The 16,398-nt window shown below is 42.7% G+C and overlaps 1 protein-coding gene across 1 annotated transcript in view; it reads right to left on the bottom strand.

The window, feature by feature from the left end:
* The window catches only part of TANC2 (tetratricopeptide repeat, ankyrin repeat and coiled-coil containing 2), a 161,556-nt gene that overhangs the window by 29,559 nt on the left and 115,599 nt on the right, over window positions 1-16,398 (bottom strand). The window contains exons 16-18 of the mRNA XM_058857940.1: window positions 14,080-14,246; window positions 12,027-12,634; window positions 1,075-1,183 (exon numbers count right to left, since the gene is read on the bottom strand). Of these exons, the coding sequence (XP_058713923.1) occupies window positions 1,075-1,183; window positions 12,027-12,634; window positions 14,080-14,246 (884 nt within the window). The remainder of the gene's footprint in view (window positions 1-1,074; window positions 1,184-12,026; window positions 12,635-14,079; window positions 14,247-16,398) is intronic.

The following is a 16,398-nucleotide window of genomic DNA, read 5'->3' as shown; positions in this document are numbered from 1 at the left end:
ATACTAATTGGCATTTTCTACTATTGTAAATATTGCTCAATTAAACCTGGAACCTATTGGAAACCTGTCTACTTAATGAAAGTTGTCATTTGCTCAGAGTCTGAATCCCTGTTAATGGTTCTCACTATGGACTATGTGAAATGAAGAAGGTTTGGAACCAGTTTCAGACGTAAATGCAGCTGAACAGTAAACTCAGGGCTGAATTTGGCTTTGGGGATGTAACTGAAAATGTGAAATTGATACCCTGAGGGATAATGCAGCAATCTGGGGGTCTTCCCTTTGGCTCCAGCCATCATCTTCCCAAACAAGCAGACTTTGCTGCTACACCTGATGGTCAATTTGGCATAGGGAATACAACAAATGAATCCAAAAGAACTGACACAAAGCAGAAATCACATATTTGCTCTAGGAGCAGAAGCTGGAGTGGCAAAGCCCTCAAGTCTATAAAATCATATAGAGACCAGATGAAAATACAGCCTTGTTTTTTACTAGTGTTAAGCACCCACAGGTCCTAACAGTTGTAAGAAAATCTGTATTTCCTGTGACCTTACAAATACACCCTCTCATTCCCACCTTCTGGTGCCTGGGCCAGCAGGAAGAATGATACTTAGTTTATGGGTCATATTGATACTCACATCCAAGTTTGCCTTTCAGTTGCCCAGGTCTTAAATGTCTGTGTGAAGAGTAAGATGGACCAATCAGCCAATTTCAACAACCATCAAATTTTACTGTTACAACCTAAATTTTGCATTAGATTCTCCAAAACCGCTCCTTTTAAAAGATTTCCTTTTTTGTATATGCTGCTACAGGTACTTATCTTTCAGGGCAAGAAGCAACTTTTGGTAGAAGAGCAGTTTTAGGTAAGAAGGCTATCTGCTGAATTTACTGTCTGAAGGAGGGTTTAATTTTAAGGATTTCTTAGATACCATGGCTGATTTTCTAAAGCTCACTTCTAGGTGTTTCAGCAGCCTCAAGCAATCACACTTCTTACACCAACCCCACGACAAGACGAGACCGAGTGCTGCCAGTGCTGCAGATGAGATTGGTGTAAACCTTCATTTGAATTTTTGTTACCTTAAAAATATGTGCTTTGAGAATGTGATGTCCCAGTTCAATTGTTTGCTGTCTATTTAATTTTCCTTCTTGTCGGGAAAACCAGAAGGCAAGCAGTGTGTGGCCACTCCTAAAATCAGAAGAAAAAGTATGTTAGTACTCCTTATTACACCAACAAAACAACTTTTGAGGACAAAAATGCTAATCCTTCAATCACATCCAGCTTTGGGAAATGGAGCTCGCTGAATTATCACTTGTAAACCAACAATTAATTGCATCCTTTATTACTGGTGATCACTGACAGCTCAAAGCCCCTTAGACATTGGCACACAGCAAAAAAAAACCCCAATATCTTTTCTGTGAGCAGATGTAAATTTAGAAACACCAGAGGTACAATGTCATGAAAGCTGCAGTGTTACTTTTATAGTCATTTTGCAGAGGAGAACCACATTTACAAAGCATGTAACCAACCTGAAGCCACTAGAAAATGCCATATTTAAAATATCCACACTTTGAATTAAATATCCTTTAAATTACACCTGCACTCACTACCCTGTGGACAGTCCCATGGAGTGAAACAACTTTAGTTCTTTGTAAAACTCCTTCTAAACATATTCTCCAGCTTTTCCAGAAAAAAAAACCCTTCTGGCAATGCCCCAACAGATTGACAACCACAGCAAATTAACTGAACTACGCACCAAGTCCTGTTCAAGGCAAAATATAATAAAATAGACAATAACTTCTGCTGCTAAAGGTGATTTTACTGACATTTTTAAACCTTCAGACATTTATAGATTTCCATATTGTAACTGTGCAAGTTCAACATGGCTGGATTTTCTCAAAGATGCAAGAAGACTCTCCACAGAGACACAAAGCACACATGATGCAAAAGTGTGAAGTTTTAATACCATTTCTGTTTCAGATCAGCAAATACTTGATCCTGCAGGTGCCCCAGGCACATGTGGATGCTACAGCAGGGGATGCAGTGAGCAGGGCAGGAGCCAGAGAGGCTCCACGCTGGGACCCCAGTGGTCTGTGCGATATTTTTTTGGTTTTACCAACGAAAACTATATTCTTCCTTAAGCCCCTGGCTGCTCCCAAGGGAGTCCTTTTAAGTCACTTCATTTCTAGAAGTACATAAAAATGTGACTGCACTAAAAGCAATCAAACCCCTTCCAGCCATGGAAAATAAATTATGATATCAACTGTGGTTTTAAAAGGGCTTTTAAGGACAGGAAATGTTATTATCTCATCCCTGTCTGGTAAAGCAAAGAAATACTTTGGATGGCCAAACATCTAGTAAATATTACACAAGATAGAAGCTTTCCACAGCAGTGGGGATTTACCAGCTCATCCCTATTCAGGGTGAATTACTGTCCACCTCAAACTCAGAAAAAAAGTGAATGATTTGTAATGCCCTGGCCAGGTTTTTGGCAAGGTGCCCCCTGAGCCTTGCCAATGAACCTCCTTTTTGATAGGAAACACATGGATTTGTGTGAACAGAGCCCAGTGATGCTCTGTCAGCCCTCGTGGTGCTGGGAAGACAGGAATATGCCTGCTGGAGGAGGGGGAGGAAAAACAAATCATATTTTTCTTATGAGGCAGGACTTGGTCCCCAGGTTTGGAAGATGAGAGAGCACCACATCCCATTTACAGGTAATACACCGTTGCACTGTGTGGACTTTTGTGCTGCTTCATTCCAAAATGCAGCTCTGTTTATACAGGTACCATCAACTCAAATAACTGTTTTCTGAAATGATTTTTTTGACTGATAGTACTTTCACTCTTAGGGTGACTTGGCCATAAAAAGAAATTGAAGAAAACCCTCTTTTTTTTGCCAAAAAAAAACCTGCTCTCCACACTTTGGCCTGGCACACAGCCTGTGCTGGGATCTCTTGCTCCATGCTTCCCATGACTGGAGGAAAAGCCTCTCCAGATGGTGACTCTGCCCATCACAACACAGCTTTGGTGCCTCAGCTGAGGGCTGAAAACCCATCACGATGCCCTGGTGCACAGGGCAGTGCCTCCAATCCCATGCATCTGTGCTGTGAGAATTCTCCATATAGCACCAACAGAAGGGACTAAACAAAAAACGCTGGAACAGAAGCGCCTTGAAAATGGTTATAGCACCTTGACATAACCCCACGGCAGGGGCTTGGACTGAATGGCCTCTAAGGTCCTTTCTAACATAAACCATGCAAAGGTTTTATGATTCCATGATTCAGAGCCTTCAGCTACTTCTCTTTCTGAAGAGATTCTCAGGAAGGGATCAGAAGCTGCATCTTTCTGCTCCAGACTGTAAGCAGCTGTGCATAGGGACTCTTCAGCCACGCCACTCTGCCTCTGTGTTCCACATCCCAGGAGAGTAAATAATACCAGGTTTTTGCTTGTTGGTGAAAAACTCTTTAAGAATGTTTAGGAAGGCTCTGAATGGATCTATAACTGCATTAATCCTAAGCATGAATTGAAAATCCAGAAGCTTCTGAGGTGCCTGTTCTTCACAGCAAGAGCTGAAGTGCAGCTCCCACGTGACACACCAGTCCAGGTTCCTCAGTCAGCTCCTAAATTGCTTTTCAGCTGCAGTTGGAAGGGTATTTACCTAAATTTAATTATAGACATGACTTTGGTGTTATGAATAAGGCATGTACTACTACAGAATAAAGTACAGTATTCATGAGTAAATACATTACCTCTGCAATGCTTCCCAGACCTTGGCTTTCGGCTGCTTGATAAATACTTGTTCTGTCAACATTAATTGGAAACTAAACCAGGTGCAACAGCACAGGCTTTTTTTTTTTTCTTTCATACAGCAGAGTGGCAGTAATGATTTCTACATCAAGGAGCTCAGTGAAATGATATGCTTTGAATTTCACCACTGCAGAGTTTATCATCAGAGATTTTTCTATTTTTAATGTAAGATTTTTTTTTTTTTTTTTTTTGGTGAAAAATTAATAGCCCTGCCAGCTCAGCTCCTAAAGCTTTAATCTGCTCTCTGTGCCTGTATCAACTCCTGCAATGGTCAGGAGTCTGCCTAGATGGACACATATGTGTGTGTCTGGGTGTGCACGTGCATGCATATGCACAGTGTGTTCATACACACATAATTACCTATGTCTAAGCATATTTATTTATTTATGTATGTATGTATGTAGGTATTTATTTATTTATGTAAAAAAGACATAAAAATGAGTCTCTAATCATTCCAACACCCTAAGTGGTATGAACCAGTGCACACCTACAGCAGATCTAAGCAAAGGAAGAGAAGGCCATGCACAAGATTATGTAGAATTATGGAATGGTTTGGGTTGGAAGGGACCTTAAATTCCATCCAGTCCAACCCCCTCTGATGGGCAGGGACACCTTCCACTCTCCCAGGTTGCTCCAAGCCCCATCCAACATGGCCTTGGGCACTGCCAGAGATCCAGAGGCAGCCACAGCTTCTCTGGGCACCCTGTGCCAGGGCCTCACCATCCTCTCAGGAAAGAATATTTTCCTAATATCCAATTTAAACCTACTCTCTGTCAGTTTGAAACCATCCCCCCTTGTCCTGTCACTCCATGCACTTATAAATAGATGCTGGATTTGATCTCTACACAATTGCTCCCTTATACACCCAAACATGAGTCACGCAACTCTGGGTGCGGAGCAAGATGATGCAGGATGTTGGTATCTCAAGCACAGTCCCCAGGTGACCCCATTCCTCATGTCACAGACGGAAAAGGACAAAGTCTCACTGACAAAATACTGGTGTAACCAAAGAGCAGTGAAGGAGAATGAATAAATTAAAAAAAAAAAAAAAAAAGCTTCCAGATCTGTGTGTCATTTGAACTCTTCCAGTTCTCAGGTAAAAAATACTTTAAAGGGTACAAAATTACTCCAGTGTTAAGGCATTGTAGCACCAGAGTGAAAAACAAGCAAAAAATAAATGAGAATCAATCCTGTTCACTTCTGAACAAAGTCCAAATTCCCTGATTTACACCCACATCTCACTTCTTTCAGCTAATCCCATGAAAACATTCCAGAATCTAGAGATTTGACACTGTGCCCACTGAATCTGGTCTTCAGAAGATGTGTATTCACGTTTTATTCAGCTCTGCCAAGTGTAATGTCATAACTGCAGTGCAGAGACTGATGTGCGCTCTGACAAAGCCCAGAGCCTCTTCCTTTGCAGAAGGATATCTGGATGCTTGTCTTGCAGAAAAGCCAAGCTCAGCTCCAGGAGCCCCTCTGGAAGAAACAGTTTATCACCTATATTGATTCATTGATTTTTTTGTAATGCAGTTTCCCTCTGATGTTATAATAGCAAATTAACTTGGAAGGAATTCACAGTATAAAAAAAAAAATCAAACAAAACAGTCAAGGCTACTCTCTCAGGCACTGCTAGAGGATGATTTTGCTCTAAAAGTGGGTCTTAATATTTGAGGAACAAAATAACAGGAAGAAATTCAGTAACATTTCTTTCTTCGATCGGTTTCTGGTTAACTCCACTCCTCTCTTCTTGGTGGCTCAGTGCCCACAGGATGGATTATTCTGTGAATATTTTCTTCCATTTAGACGTGAAAATGGCCCAGTAGACAGATGTTTAAAGTCCAAAAGAAAAGAGCAGATTTTATGAGGACAGTAACTTAAGGTACTAAATATATTCAACCCCCTGCTGCATCCCAATGCTGAGGTTTGCATGCCTAATGAGCCAGTCAAAACAAGCTGCTCTACTGATGTCCTTTATGGTGGTAGTGATCACACTGCTCTCAATCTCATCTGTCATCATTTAAAATCTGTCTGCCTTTTCTCCTTGTCTCTTCCAACTGACACTGCAGCTGCAGCTCTGACTGTAGTTCAGGGGAAATCCTGCAGAAAAGTCACTTCACTGCACTGCTAAATCCCTGTTACAGATACCCAGCTTGCTACCAATGGCTTCAGTAACTTACTTGTGACCTCTGATTTCTGCATGAGATTAGAAAGGGACTCCAAGACAGCTGGAGAGAGACGTTGGACAAGGGTCTGGAGTGACAGGACAATGGGGAATGGCTTTCCACTGCCAGAGGGCAGGGGTAGATGGGATATTGGGAAGGAATTGTTCCCTGTGAGGATGGTGAGGTCCTGGCACAGGCTGCACAGAGAAGCTGTGGCTGCCCCTTCCTTGGAAGTGTCCAAGGCCAGTTTGGATGGGATTTGCAGCAACCTGGTGTAGTGGAAAGTGTCCCTGCCCATGGCAAGGGTGGAGCTGGATGGGCTTTGAAGTCCTTTCAAGAGAAATCACTCCATGATTCTTTGACTAGAGTTAACATCTTGAGATGCTGGAGATGTGAAATTTGCACACAGATTTCCTACACTCATTTGGTTGAGTTATTGCCCATTCTTTTTACATTTCAAAATGTACTCCAAGTCATGCAATAAAAAAAAATTTTTCTGCAAGACATATGGGAAGCCTAAAAGTTGTACTCTCAGAGTCAGCACTCCATACTTGGTGAACAGATTGGGTTTGCCTCTCCAGTTTACTGGAGGACATGATGATGGACTCATCTCTGTGAGTCACAAATATGGCACTCACTAAATACGGCTTGAGGGGTAAATTACAAGAGTGAGAAATGTTGTACTCTCATTCCCATGCAATGGGTGTAGAGGAAGTTCTGCCCTAAACAACAGCTCAGCCACCACTTTTACCAAAATTAGAGCTGTGGAAATGATCTTGAACAACCAGACCCCATGGTGACCTGGTAGTTCATTTCACTAACTGAGTTCAGGCCTTTCACAAGTGTGGATGACGAAGACAGCAGGCTGGGCAAGGAAATAACCTGACCTCATGTATTTTGGTGGCACGTGGCATGCATGGCTGGGGATGGCAAAACAACCAACAACGTGTCCCTTGTGGCCGCGCTGATGTGGCAAGTGCTGCCTGTACCTCTGCCTGGGGCACTCAGAAAGCCCACTGTGAGCTACAATACTTGCAGAGCTACAAAACTGGAGCTCTGGAGCAATGAAAATGACATTAAGAGAGGTAGTGTAAAGCAAAGCTAAATAATGATGGCAGCCCCTTGAGAGATAGCGCTGCTGCCAACCAGTTTGGAAAACCTGATTATTCCATCTCTGGCCCCACAAGGTACTAGTAGGCACTGCACTCAAATAAATTCTAAACCCATTATTCTGCCTCACCTTGAATTTAAACAATGCCTTTGCTTTGCTGAGTAAAATCCATCCCTCATGGACGTGGAGAAAACAATTAAAACCTACCCTGGGTTTTGGTGAACACTTGATCACTTCAGTTAACAATCAGTCAGAGTGTATTTTAAGAGCTTTTGAGAGTCTTATAATAAAAAAGAGAAAGAAAGTCAATTAATCCATGTACCATAATGCCCAGGGGAGCTCCATATGGGGGTAACTTTATAAGTTGTGTAATGCAAGGACCAACTCCCCATTTAAAGCTGTTTGTTGTATCCCTGAATTGTTAGAAATATCACTTTCACCAGTTTCTTTTTCTCCTAACTTCCTAAATGAATTATCTTTACACTGAGGACTGTTATTTGTCAATCAGATTCAGCATTCCATCAAAATAAAACAAAAACCCCTGATTTTGCTCTAAAGCCTTTACTCTATCATTTTGCTGGGTAACAGATAAAAACATTAATTTTGTGTAGGAAAAGTCTCCACTTGCAATGCGATCCCAAGAGAAAAAGGAGAATGCAAAATACCTACAGAGTATTGTACTAAAAGACAGCTCTGTCAGAAACCATGGCAACTTGGGTGTTAGATGAGAGCTGCATCTTTCTGCCTGGATCCCTGCTGCATGTTTATCCATGCCATATATCTTGATATAGGGTTTGAGGAACAGATTTGGTTTATGGATATAGAAGAGGAGGGTAGATGTGAAGAAGTGGCCTTGCTGTGGGTTCATAAAATGCTTATCCTTCAAAATCCACTGCCCCAGCAACAGCAACCAGGAGCAAACCTATGCCAAAGGCACCACCTCTGCTGGTGTCACCTCTGCCAAGTTCCAGTCCCACGCAGGTCACTCCATGGGGCAGCACATCCACGCCTCACTGACCCTTAGGCCAGTCCAGGGACAGAGGTTTGGGGTTCAGCTCACCTCAGTCAGCAGCTAGAACAGGCCAGATGAACTGCTCCAAAGACTCAAGGAGACAGGAGTGACTGCCTGAGCAAGACACCTGGATGGCAAGCCCCTAAAATTAGGTGAGGTTCGGCTTCACCAAGGCAGAGGTGAAGCACTTGAGGTGAAGGTCTAAAATGCTTCATTTTGGTATGGTCCCATGGATGCTGGGACATCCCCATGCACCACAAAGAGCCTCTTCCCTCAGCCACCACTACCAGCACACACAGCACTGGTTGGTCCAGTGCCAAGCTGAAATACAAAAGCCCAAACTGGGATAGTCATACAGGCAACAGCACGGAGAGTATCTTTTTCCCACCTTAGCTTTCCTGAACAAGAAAAGAAAATAAAATCTGTGTATCTGCTTCAAAGCCCTGTGTGTGGGGTAGAGAACCAGCCTGGAGAGATTCACTTCATCCAGCCCTGTCAATACTGGAGTCATCTCCTGGGGAGCCCATCATCCTGAGATTCCTCATAACTCAGCTGGAAGAGATGCTTCCCAGGCACTTCTCATCTGACCCAATGCAGCCTTTCAGCTCAGGATGAAATGAATCACTCTAATTTCTCTCCTCCGACTATAAAGCAAGTCTCAACAAATAACTCAGATGTTTATACTTAAGCCTGGATAAAGTAATTTCACTTCTGGGGTCCATATCTGACTACAGCTCTCTTACTGCCTTGACAAGGCAAACCACTTCATTTCTGTCTTGCTCACAGCCCCTTCAGCAGCAGCACAACAATGAAACATTTTATTAGTGTTATAAAAGCATGGAAAATAATTGCATAGAAGTTTCTGATCAAGTCTGGGCAGAAAGAAGCACTGCATTAGAGCAGAATTTAGGTTTAGAAATACAAGTGTAGGAGGAATGTGCAGTAAGAACCATTTTATCCATGCACCAGTCACAAAGGATTGAGTCTTTCCCTAAAATGTTTTATGTTATTTGTTAAGGAAGCCACTTGGTTGATGTGCTGGCCTAACAGGCTGGGGAGGTCATTACTGCAATGCTGGTTAAGTGCTCTGACAAGTGCCTCACTGGAGCCCTGTGCTAAAACACGGAGGGGCTGGGAGGGGTTTCTCTCTGGGGAGACCAGCAGTGAGAACATTACTCTTCAGAGCTAATTAGCCTTTGCTTTGGACAGCAAACGCATGATGAGGGTTCAAAGAAGAGGGTCAGCATCACAACGGGCTAACCAAAACCCCAGAGGGTGGAGATCTGCTGTTTTTCTTCAAAGCATAGAAAAAGTGGTAATTCTCAGACATTGTGTTCCTCCTCTCCCCTCCCCTCTTTTCCATGCTTCGGTGAACACAAAAACTCACTCTCACTAATAAAATCAGGAAAATTATCCCAGCTGCAGTGCTAGGATATGAGTGGACACAAGGCCCATTATCCCAATTTCCTTTGTAATGGCCTCACACCTGGACACTCTGTCAGGGTCAGTCAATTAAAAGCAGCTTCACAAACCCACATTTCACTTCAAAGCTCTTCTTGCAGGGAAAAATATCAGCCTCAGTGACCTTACTCTTCACGTACTGACATGGTACGGTCAAACTGTTCCACATCCGACAATCCTGAGGATGCTCTGTACAGTTGTCATGTCTTCTCAATTCCCAAGCGAGCAGAAAGAAATCCATCTGGCTGTGAACAAACCAGATGCAGACAAATTTTCACAGGCTACTGCTGTGAGCTCTGACAGTGGCCAGCTCTGCTTCTCTTCCAAGAAGTAACATGAAAAGTCATTACTCATCTTAATTGCTGCTCAGGGTTTCCTATGCTCTGAGCTCAGTATCAGCTGGACAGGAGGATTTTGAGGAGTCTCATAGCTCAGGGATCCTTCTCTACTTATCTCTGGATTGTATCTGGTTTCATTAGTTACCATCAGAGCATAACACAATTAGTGCACATTATACATCAGAGATACATATTAGTCCTCCAGTACGTATGGGCTCATGCCCATGGTAGTGAGAGCCTGTTGATGCACTGGAACTTCTTTTTGCCTGTGGGAAGGAGCTAAGCCAGGTCAGTTCTGTGGGGGTACCCTGCTTGCACAGAGCATAAGCGGTGCCCATAAAGTCACCATTAATTTCCTCACATTAATGGCATATATGAGATGGAAAGTGATATCTGAAAATCTTCTAAATGGCCTTTGAGAGCAGCATGATGTGCTTGTGATGCTTGGGAAAGGCAACACCAAACCCAAATGTTGAGCAAAAATCTGTCTGGTGGTTTGTTGAGTGAACACGGTCTGACTTGTGCCTTTGATGATCACACGCTTTGTTTCAGTGCAAAACCATCTAAAATGCAGCACATTTGAACTTCCTTCTGAGTCTGGTGTTCTGAGTGTCCTTTACCACCACTGTGAGGATGATGAGAATTTCTGGACCCACAGTCCCCAGGTTACTCAGCCATAGGCACTGCTACCATCCACAGCATCCAATACACACCCCACCCACCAGAGAAGCACCCTGCACCTAGATGCTATTTTCATGGTAATGATGGAAAGCAATCATTTGGAAAGCAGTGATTTTTCTGAGTTGCTCTTGTTAGGGATCATTCTGTCAGGTGCTGTGTGATCAGTGAGAATTGCCAGGAGTACTGGCTGCTGTCCCCTCACCCAGCTGACAGCAAGCTCTCTTGCAGCCAGGCCACAGAACCAGTAGCACCAGGTGGGAGTGACTGGGATGGAGGAAGCTCTCAGCTCCACTGGAGCAAGCATCACACAGACACTGCAAACAGGGTAGAACAGCATTACGTGAAGCACTCAGTGACTTCCAAGTCAGGATACTAAATAACTCTCTGATGGATCTGAAGGCACCTGCTGCTGTGAGATGCTTTATCAAGGGCTCACTCAACAGGAATATTGTCAGAACCCACTAAAAACAAGAAGATGCCTAATGAGAGGAGCTATTTGGTATTTTTCTACAGCCTGTTTACCTCAAAATTTAAAGTGGTAAAATTACTCTGACACCACTAACAGCAACAGCTGCCTTAATCAGCCAGGTGCTTTCCAGATCCAGCAGATACTATGAGATTGTCCTCAGACTGACCATCAAGTCACTGACACATCCTTGAATCTGTTTCCCTAATTATTATAATCATATTTTAAGAAATGTGCAGAAAAATGGAGCAAAACTTATAAACTACAAGAATTACAACCAGATTGCCCGTTTGCACTTGTCACTAGAAACAAAAGTAATGCTGATAGAGATAATTTGGATTAGAGAATATAAATCTAACTGTGATTAAATTCTGTTCCCTGTGAGCTAAGCCAGGAACTCAGCTTCTGTCAGGATAGATTACAGATGCATTTACAGCCCAAAATCACTAGAGAACAATTATGCTCTTTATTTTGTTTTCAGCAAAACATTTAGTAGGACTTCATGAAGCACAACTTGAAAAAGAAGCAGCTGAAGAAGATGTATGCACACTACCCATCTTTCCACTTCTTATCTTCCACTTCCTGTGCTTCTGAAACCTTTGGAGAAAGGGATGATGATTCCTCTCCTCCAGGACTGAGCTGGCAGGAGTAACCTGCCCCTGGTGATAACTGAGCTAGACAGCCTGGGGCCTTCTGAGGAACAGCTCATCTCATCCTAAAGATGACTGTTAGGTTTGCCAACTCAGGTGTGTGCCCAGAGATGCTTGTTTCTTTCCATAAACAGCATAAAGAGCTCAGGTGATCAGGACAGAATGTAGAGACCTGTAGTGAACACAGAGCAAAGCTAGCTTTGCCCTTCAGGGCAAGAACACAAAGCTAGCGAGCTAGCTAGCTAACTGCAGCCATGTGCAACCTTGTAAAATAATATGATTCACGTTACAGTGCAGAGTAACACATTGGTAAGCACCGATTTCTCAGAGCATTTGCTTACCTTGGATCACAAAGAAACTTTGTTTTTTCACCTTCTTCTCTCCAAATAAGCCACTCTCGGAAAGAGGGATGAACAAACATTCGCGTCATGTCTCTACGTTTGATAAGAAACATAGAAAGGTTCTCCATCCTCTGCTGAAAGTCCTCCCACTCCAAAGTGCCCTCAATGTTACCTGCATTAATGGCCTGAAAAATATGTTCATCTGTTAATGGGTGCAGAGAAGCCACTGCTACGTTCAAGAGAGGCATGACCCGATCAAAGGAAGACTGTGTTGGGAACTTCATATTGCACTGCAACAGGTACACTTCGGACAGGGACACCGGGACCACTTTGTAGCTGGAGCTTTTTAGAACTAGGTATCCTTTCTCTATGAGATCAAAAGTAAGTTTCAGGTATAGGTAGGACCCTTGGCTCAAGGTCTTGAGGTGAGAACTGAGTTTGCCAAATGTAGTGTTGTCCATTTTGCCGTTGAGCGAGATGTTGTTCTGGATCTCCGAGCTGCTGTGTATCCGATGAAGGATGTATGACTGCAGATCCTGGTCAATGGCTTCATTCTCTTCCAGTCTATCCAAAAATATTCTGTGGAAGGGCAACAGCTTAATTATTTCCTACAAAGAAAGAAAGACAAAAAAGATACTCATGCTGACAGTGTTTTACTATTCATTAAGTAAATTAAATTTCTATTACAATAGCACCTTTGAGACTCCTTTAAGACCTTCCATCAGGGCAAGAACACAAACAGTAGTTTGTGCCCTCAGGGCCTCACACTCTCATCTATAATCAGGCAGGCTGTGTGTGAAACATGGCTGAAATAAGTTTTTAACAGTCCATCCATGCAAAGGGCTGGTAAATTCAGACAGAGCAGTGTCCTTGTTATTCCTATCCCTCCCAACCACAGATTCACCTCCCATCCTTTTCTGCTGTCCTTTCAGAGGGAATGGACATTCAGATGACAGATCTGAGGCCACAAGAAACTTGCTGAAGCTGAGACCAAGAACCTCCCTGGGAGCATCCTTCTGCATTCCACATCCACAGATGCACAGAAACATCAGGACAGATAATAGTGAGTATTTTCCAGTGCAAAGCAACTATGTCTGTCTGCTGCAGGATGCTGCGCTCAGGGAACGCTCATCTACTGAACTCCCAGATTCAGCATAAACCAAAGATCATCAAAGGCCTCTCCAAAGAAACTCTTGCCTCATGTGCTCTCAGCTGCTGTGAGGAGAGGAGAAGTGATGCAACACATCTGTACAAGGTTGACTCCAGAAAAGCCATAAACTCTCCAGCAAAATAGAGGGAGAGCACAATGCAAACTTAAGCTGCAGTGAAGACTTCGGGGATACAAAAGCCCTAATTAAATGAGGAATTCGAGCCATCGGGATGCAATTTACTTAAAATTACAAAAGTATTTCCTCCAAATGATTTTTAATTTACTCCATGAGCAAAAAATGGACCCCAGCACTGAACAGCAAATAGACTGTGCTCTCCTGGATCTTGGGAAGTAGCTGCCATTCCCACTGACAAGGACTATGTGGGGGCTGGCTGCCCTGATGGGGCTGGAACCAGACTCAGCTGCCTGCTGAGCTTCCACACCTGCTCACCACCACAGTCTTGAGCTGAATAACGTCTTGGCCTAATCAGACTGAAATCATCATGCTCTGGGTCACACTGAAAGGAATGAAGATCCCAATTCCTTTGCCCTTCCACGTGGAGCTGAGGATCTTCTTTGGCTGCACAGGGTGACAGACACCAGGTGCTGCCTTCCTAATGGCTCCATGAGTTGGGGCTTATTGGCATGTCAGCTGTCCCATGAAATGATCTCAACTGTTTGCTGATGAACATTTACTGACATGAGTAAGTGCTGACGGATTAGACCCTTCCAAAGCTGTAGGGTGAGCCTGGGGACATGGATGTAAATCCAAGAATAAAAAAGCCAAAAGGAAACCTGGAAATAAAGGATCTTGAGCAAATCCAGAATATCCAGTAAAATCTTGTTTACTAAAGTCCATCATGACAATGACACGATTTATCCCTGTTTTGGGTCTCAACATACCTGTAGACTTGTCCTGACTGTCACTACCAGCTTCAGCCAGGAAGGGAATTTTCCAATCATTTTGCTCAGGAACGATACTATGGTATCTCCATAATCTGGCTTGTGAAACTCAGCCTCATTTAAACCATCAATTAATATAATGAAATCTTCATCAGGGATCTTCCTCTCTGAGGGAAAGAGAAAAAGTATTCATTGGAAAGGCTAAAGACACTCAACCATAATGTACTGCAACATCACTATAGAGTTTTAAATCGTGACCAGGTATCGCCAAAGAAGAAAACACCCACAAAAAGCAGCACTTTTTAAATGATCCATTAATTGCATATTGACCTTTACAGGTCATCTTGTTCCACCCTCCAGCTGGGGAAAGGGACATCTTCCACTAGACCAGGTTGTTCTAACCTGGCCTTGAAAATCCTACAAGAAGTAAATTGTGGACTGTTTAAACAGGATTTTTTTGCTGCTGGAGAATATAGTAACCCAGGTGATGCTGACAGTGCAGTCATTTTTTCTATGTCAGACACTGAGAGCTGAGTATGGTGTTAAAACTAATGGTAGAGATACTTTTGGACTTGTTTCTTAAGCGCAAGGGGTTTTCTTCTCAAAGGTAATTTTGCCTAAAAAGACCCAAAACCAGGTGCAAAATGTGAAATTTGAGTCTGTTCATGGCATATGCTATTCACATACAACAGTCACACGACAGACTCATAATCTGTAAAGTACTACAGATAAACTCCTGCTTTCAAAAAGCTCAATATTCCCAGCAGCAGGTGAGTTTTTCTCCTTGACTTTAAACTGCACCAGAAACTTTTCAGTAAAACCCCAGCATAGAATATTCATTGAGGATGAGAGCCAGTGGTCCCTATGGTATTCCAGGGAGAGCAAACACTGTGTATTTGGGACTGCTGAGCATCTTGTCCTTGCCTTACGTCAACATTGTTGCATTTATTTCCTACTGCACTGTAAACATACACATGACAAAAATATATTTTGCACTAAAATTACCCTAGCTGCTTTTTCAGTTAACTTCTCAGTAAGATTTTTGGGTACACTAGAAAATATACTTTATTCCTCTCTGAAATCTTGGAGTGAATGTAATGCCTGAATTTTATACCCATATCTCATGTTCCTCATAAAGCCTAAGGGAGAGAGGAGAAAGCAGGGAGTAGGGGAAGAATTAGAACTGTGTTCTCCTATATGTTATTTAGATTCTTTGACATTAAATATGTATTTGAGAAGCATGAATCTAACTTTCTCAGCGATGTTCACCGTTAACACCTGTGCAACAGTGTAGCACGAAAGCTTCAACAGCACCTTGTAAAAGACCTGCTGATATATTTAGAGAGTCTTAAATATTACATATTTTAGAACCAATTTCCAGATACTGTTCATCTTGTTAGAAAACACTTGGTGCAAATTAGCTTGCCAGCACTTCAACCAGGAGGTTTGAAATGTGTGAGTCCTGGTCAGTGGCTCTGTTGGAGCTGTGCTGAGTGCAGAACCCAAGAGGAAAGGAAAAAAAAAAGGCTTAATATAAAATTTTTCCACCTCTCAGAACTTAGGGCCAGATAGGGGTCAACCTCCTTGAGAAGAACTATATGAATTCTCTGAAGCACTCTGAATTCAAGAGCTGAAACATTTCCCAAGGAGCTACTGTAATAACCAGGAATTATTTTCCTTTAGAGCAGTAGTTCCTAAATTTATCCTTTTTCTTTTTGCCAAGAGTGATGATAGTAAAGAGCAACCACACTCTTTCCACAATGACATTTCTCCATGCCAGGAAAACCCACTGCTGTCATGCTGTGCTGGCTTTACATATGCTTTGTGCCTGGTGGAACTGGGCAGGTTGGATCCAGATGCTGCTGCTCAGAGCTTGGACACATTTTTGAAGAGCTGATTTGAACATCAGGGCTTTGAATCTGGCAGAAGCTGCATCAATTTCATGTTGGATTTTACACTGTAGTGTGTAGGGTGGTAACAAAATTATCTGAACTATTTTTGTAGCCAAGATGCAGCAAAGGCACAGTAATAAACATGATTCTGAAGGACAACAGTCTTGAACTCTGCAATGCTCTGACAGTTTTCATGGCAACGAGAAAGATCTTAAATTTAGTGACTGTCACAATGAATTAGTTATAACTTGAAGAGGGGAGAAAGAAAAGAAGACAAAATCAATGCTGTATTAAAAAAAGCTCTACACCTGGTATCACTATAAGGCTTGTAACCAGCTCCCCCAGAAGCTTTACATAGGGTGTCTATGGACTTTTATGATAGCAGTCATTTGATGAAAGCTTCCAAAGCTAAACAGTGGCAGGGAAA

The sequence above is a fragment of the Poecile atricapillus genome, chromosome 27 (assembly GCF_030490865.1).
Source record: "Poecile atricapillus isolate bPoeAtr1 chromosome 27, bPoeAtr1.hap1, whole genome shotgun sequence".
NCBI lineage: Eukaryota > Metazoa > Chordata > Aves > Passeriformes > Paridae > Poecile > Poecile atricapillus.
Note: the sequence above shows the minus strand (reverse complement) of the source record. Positions and strands in the feature narration are given on the sequence as shown.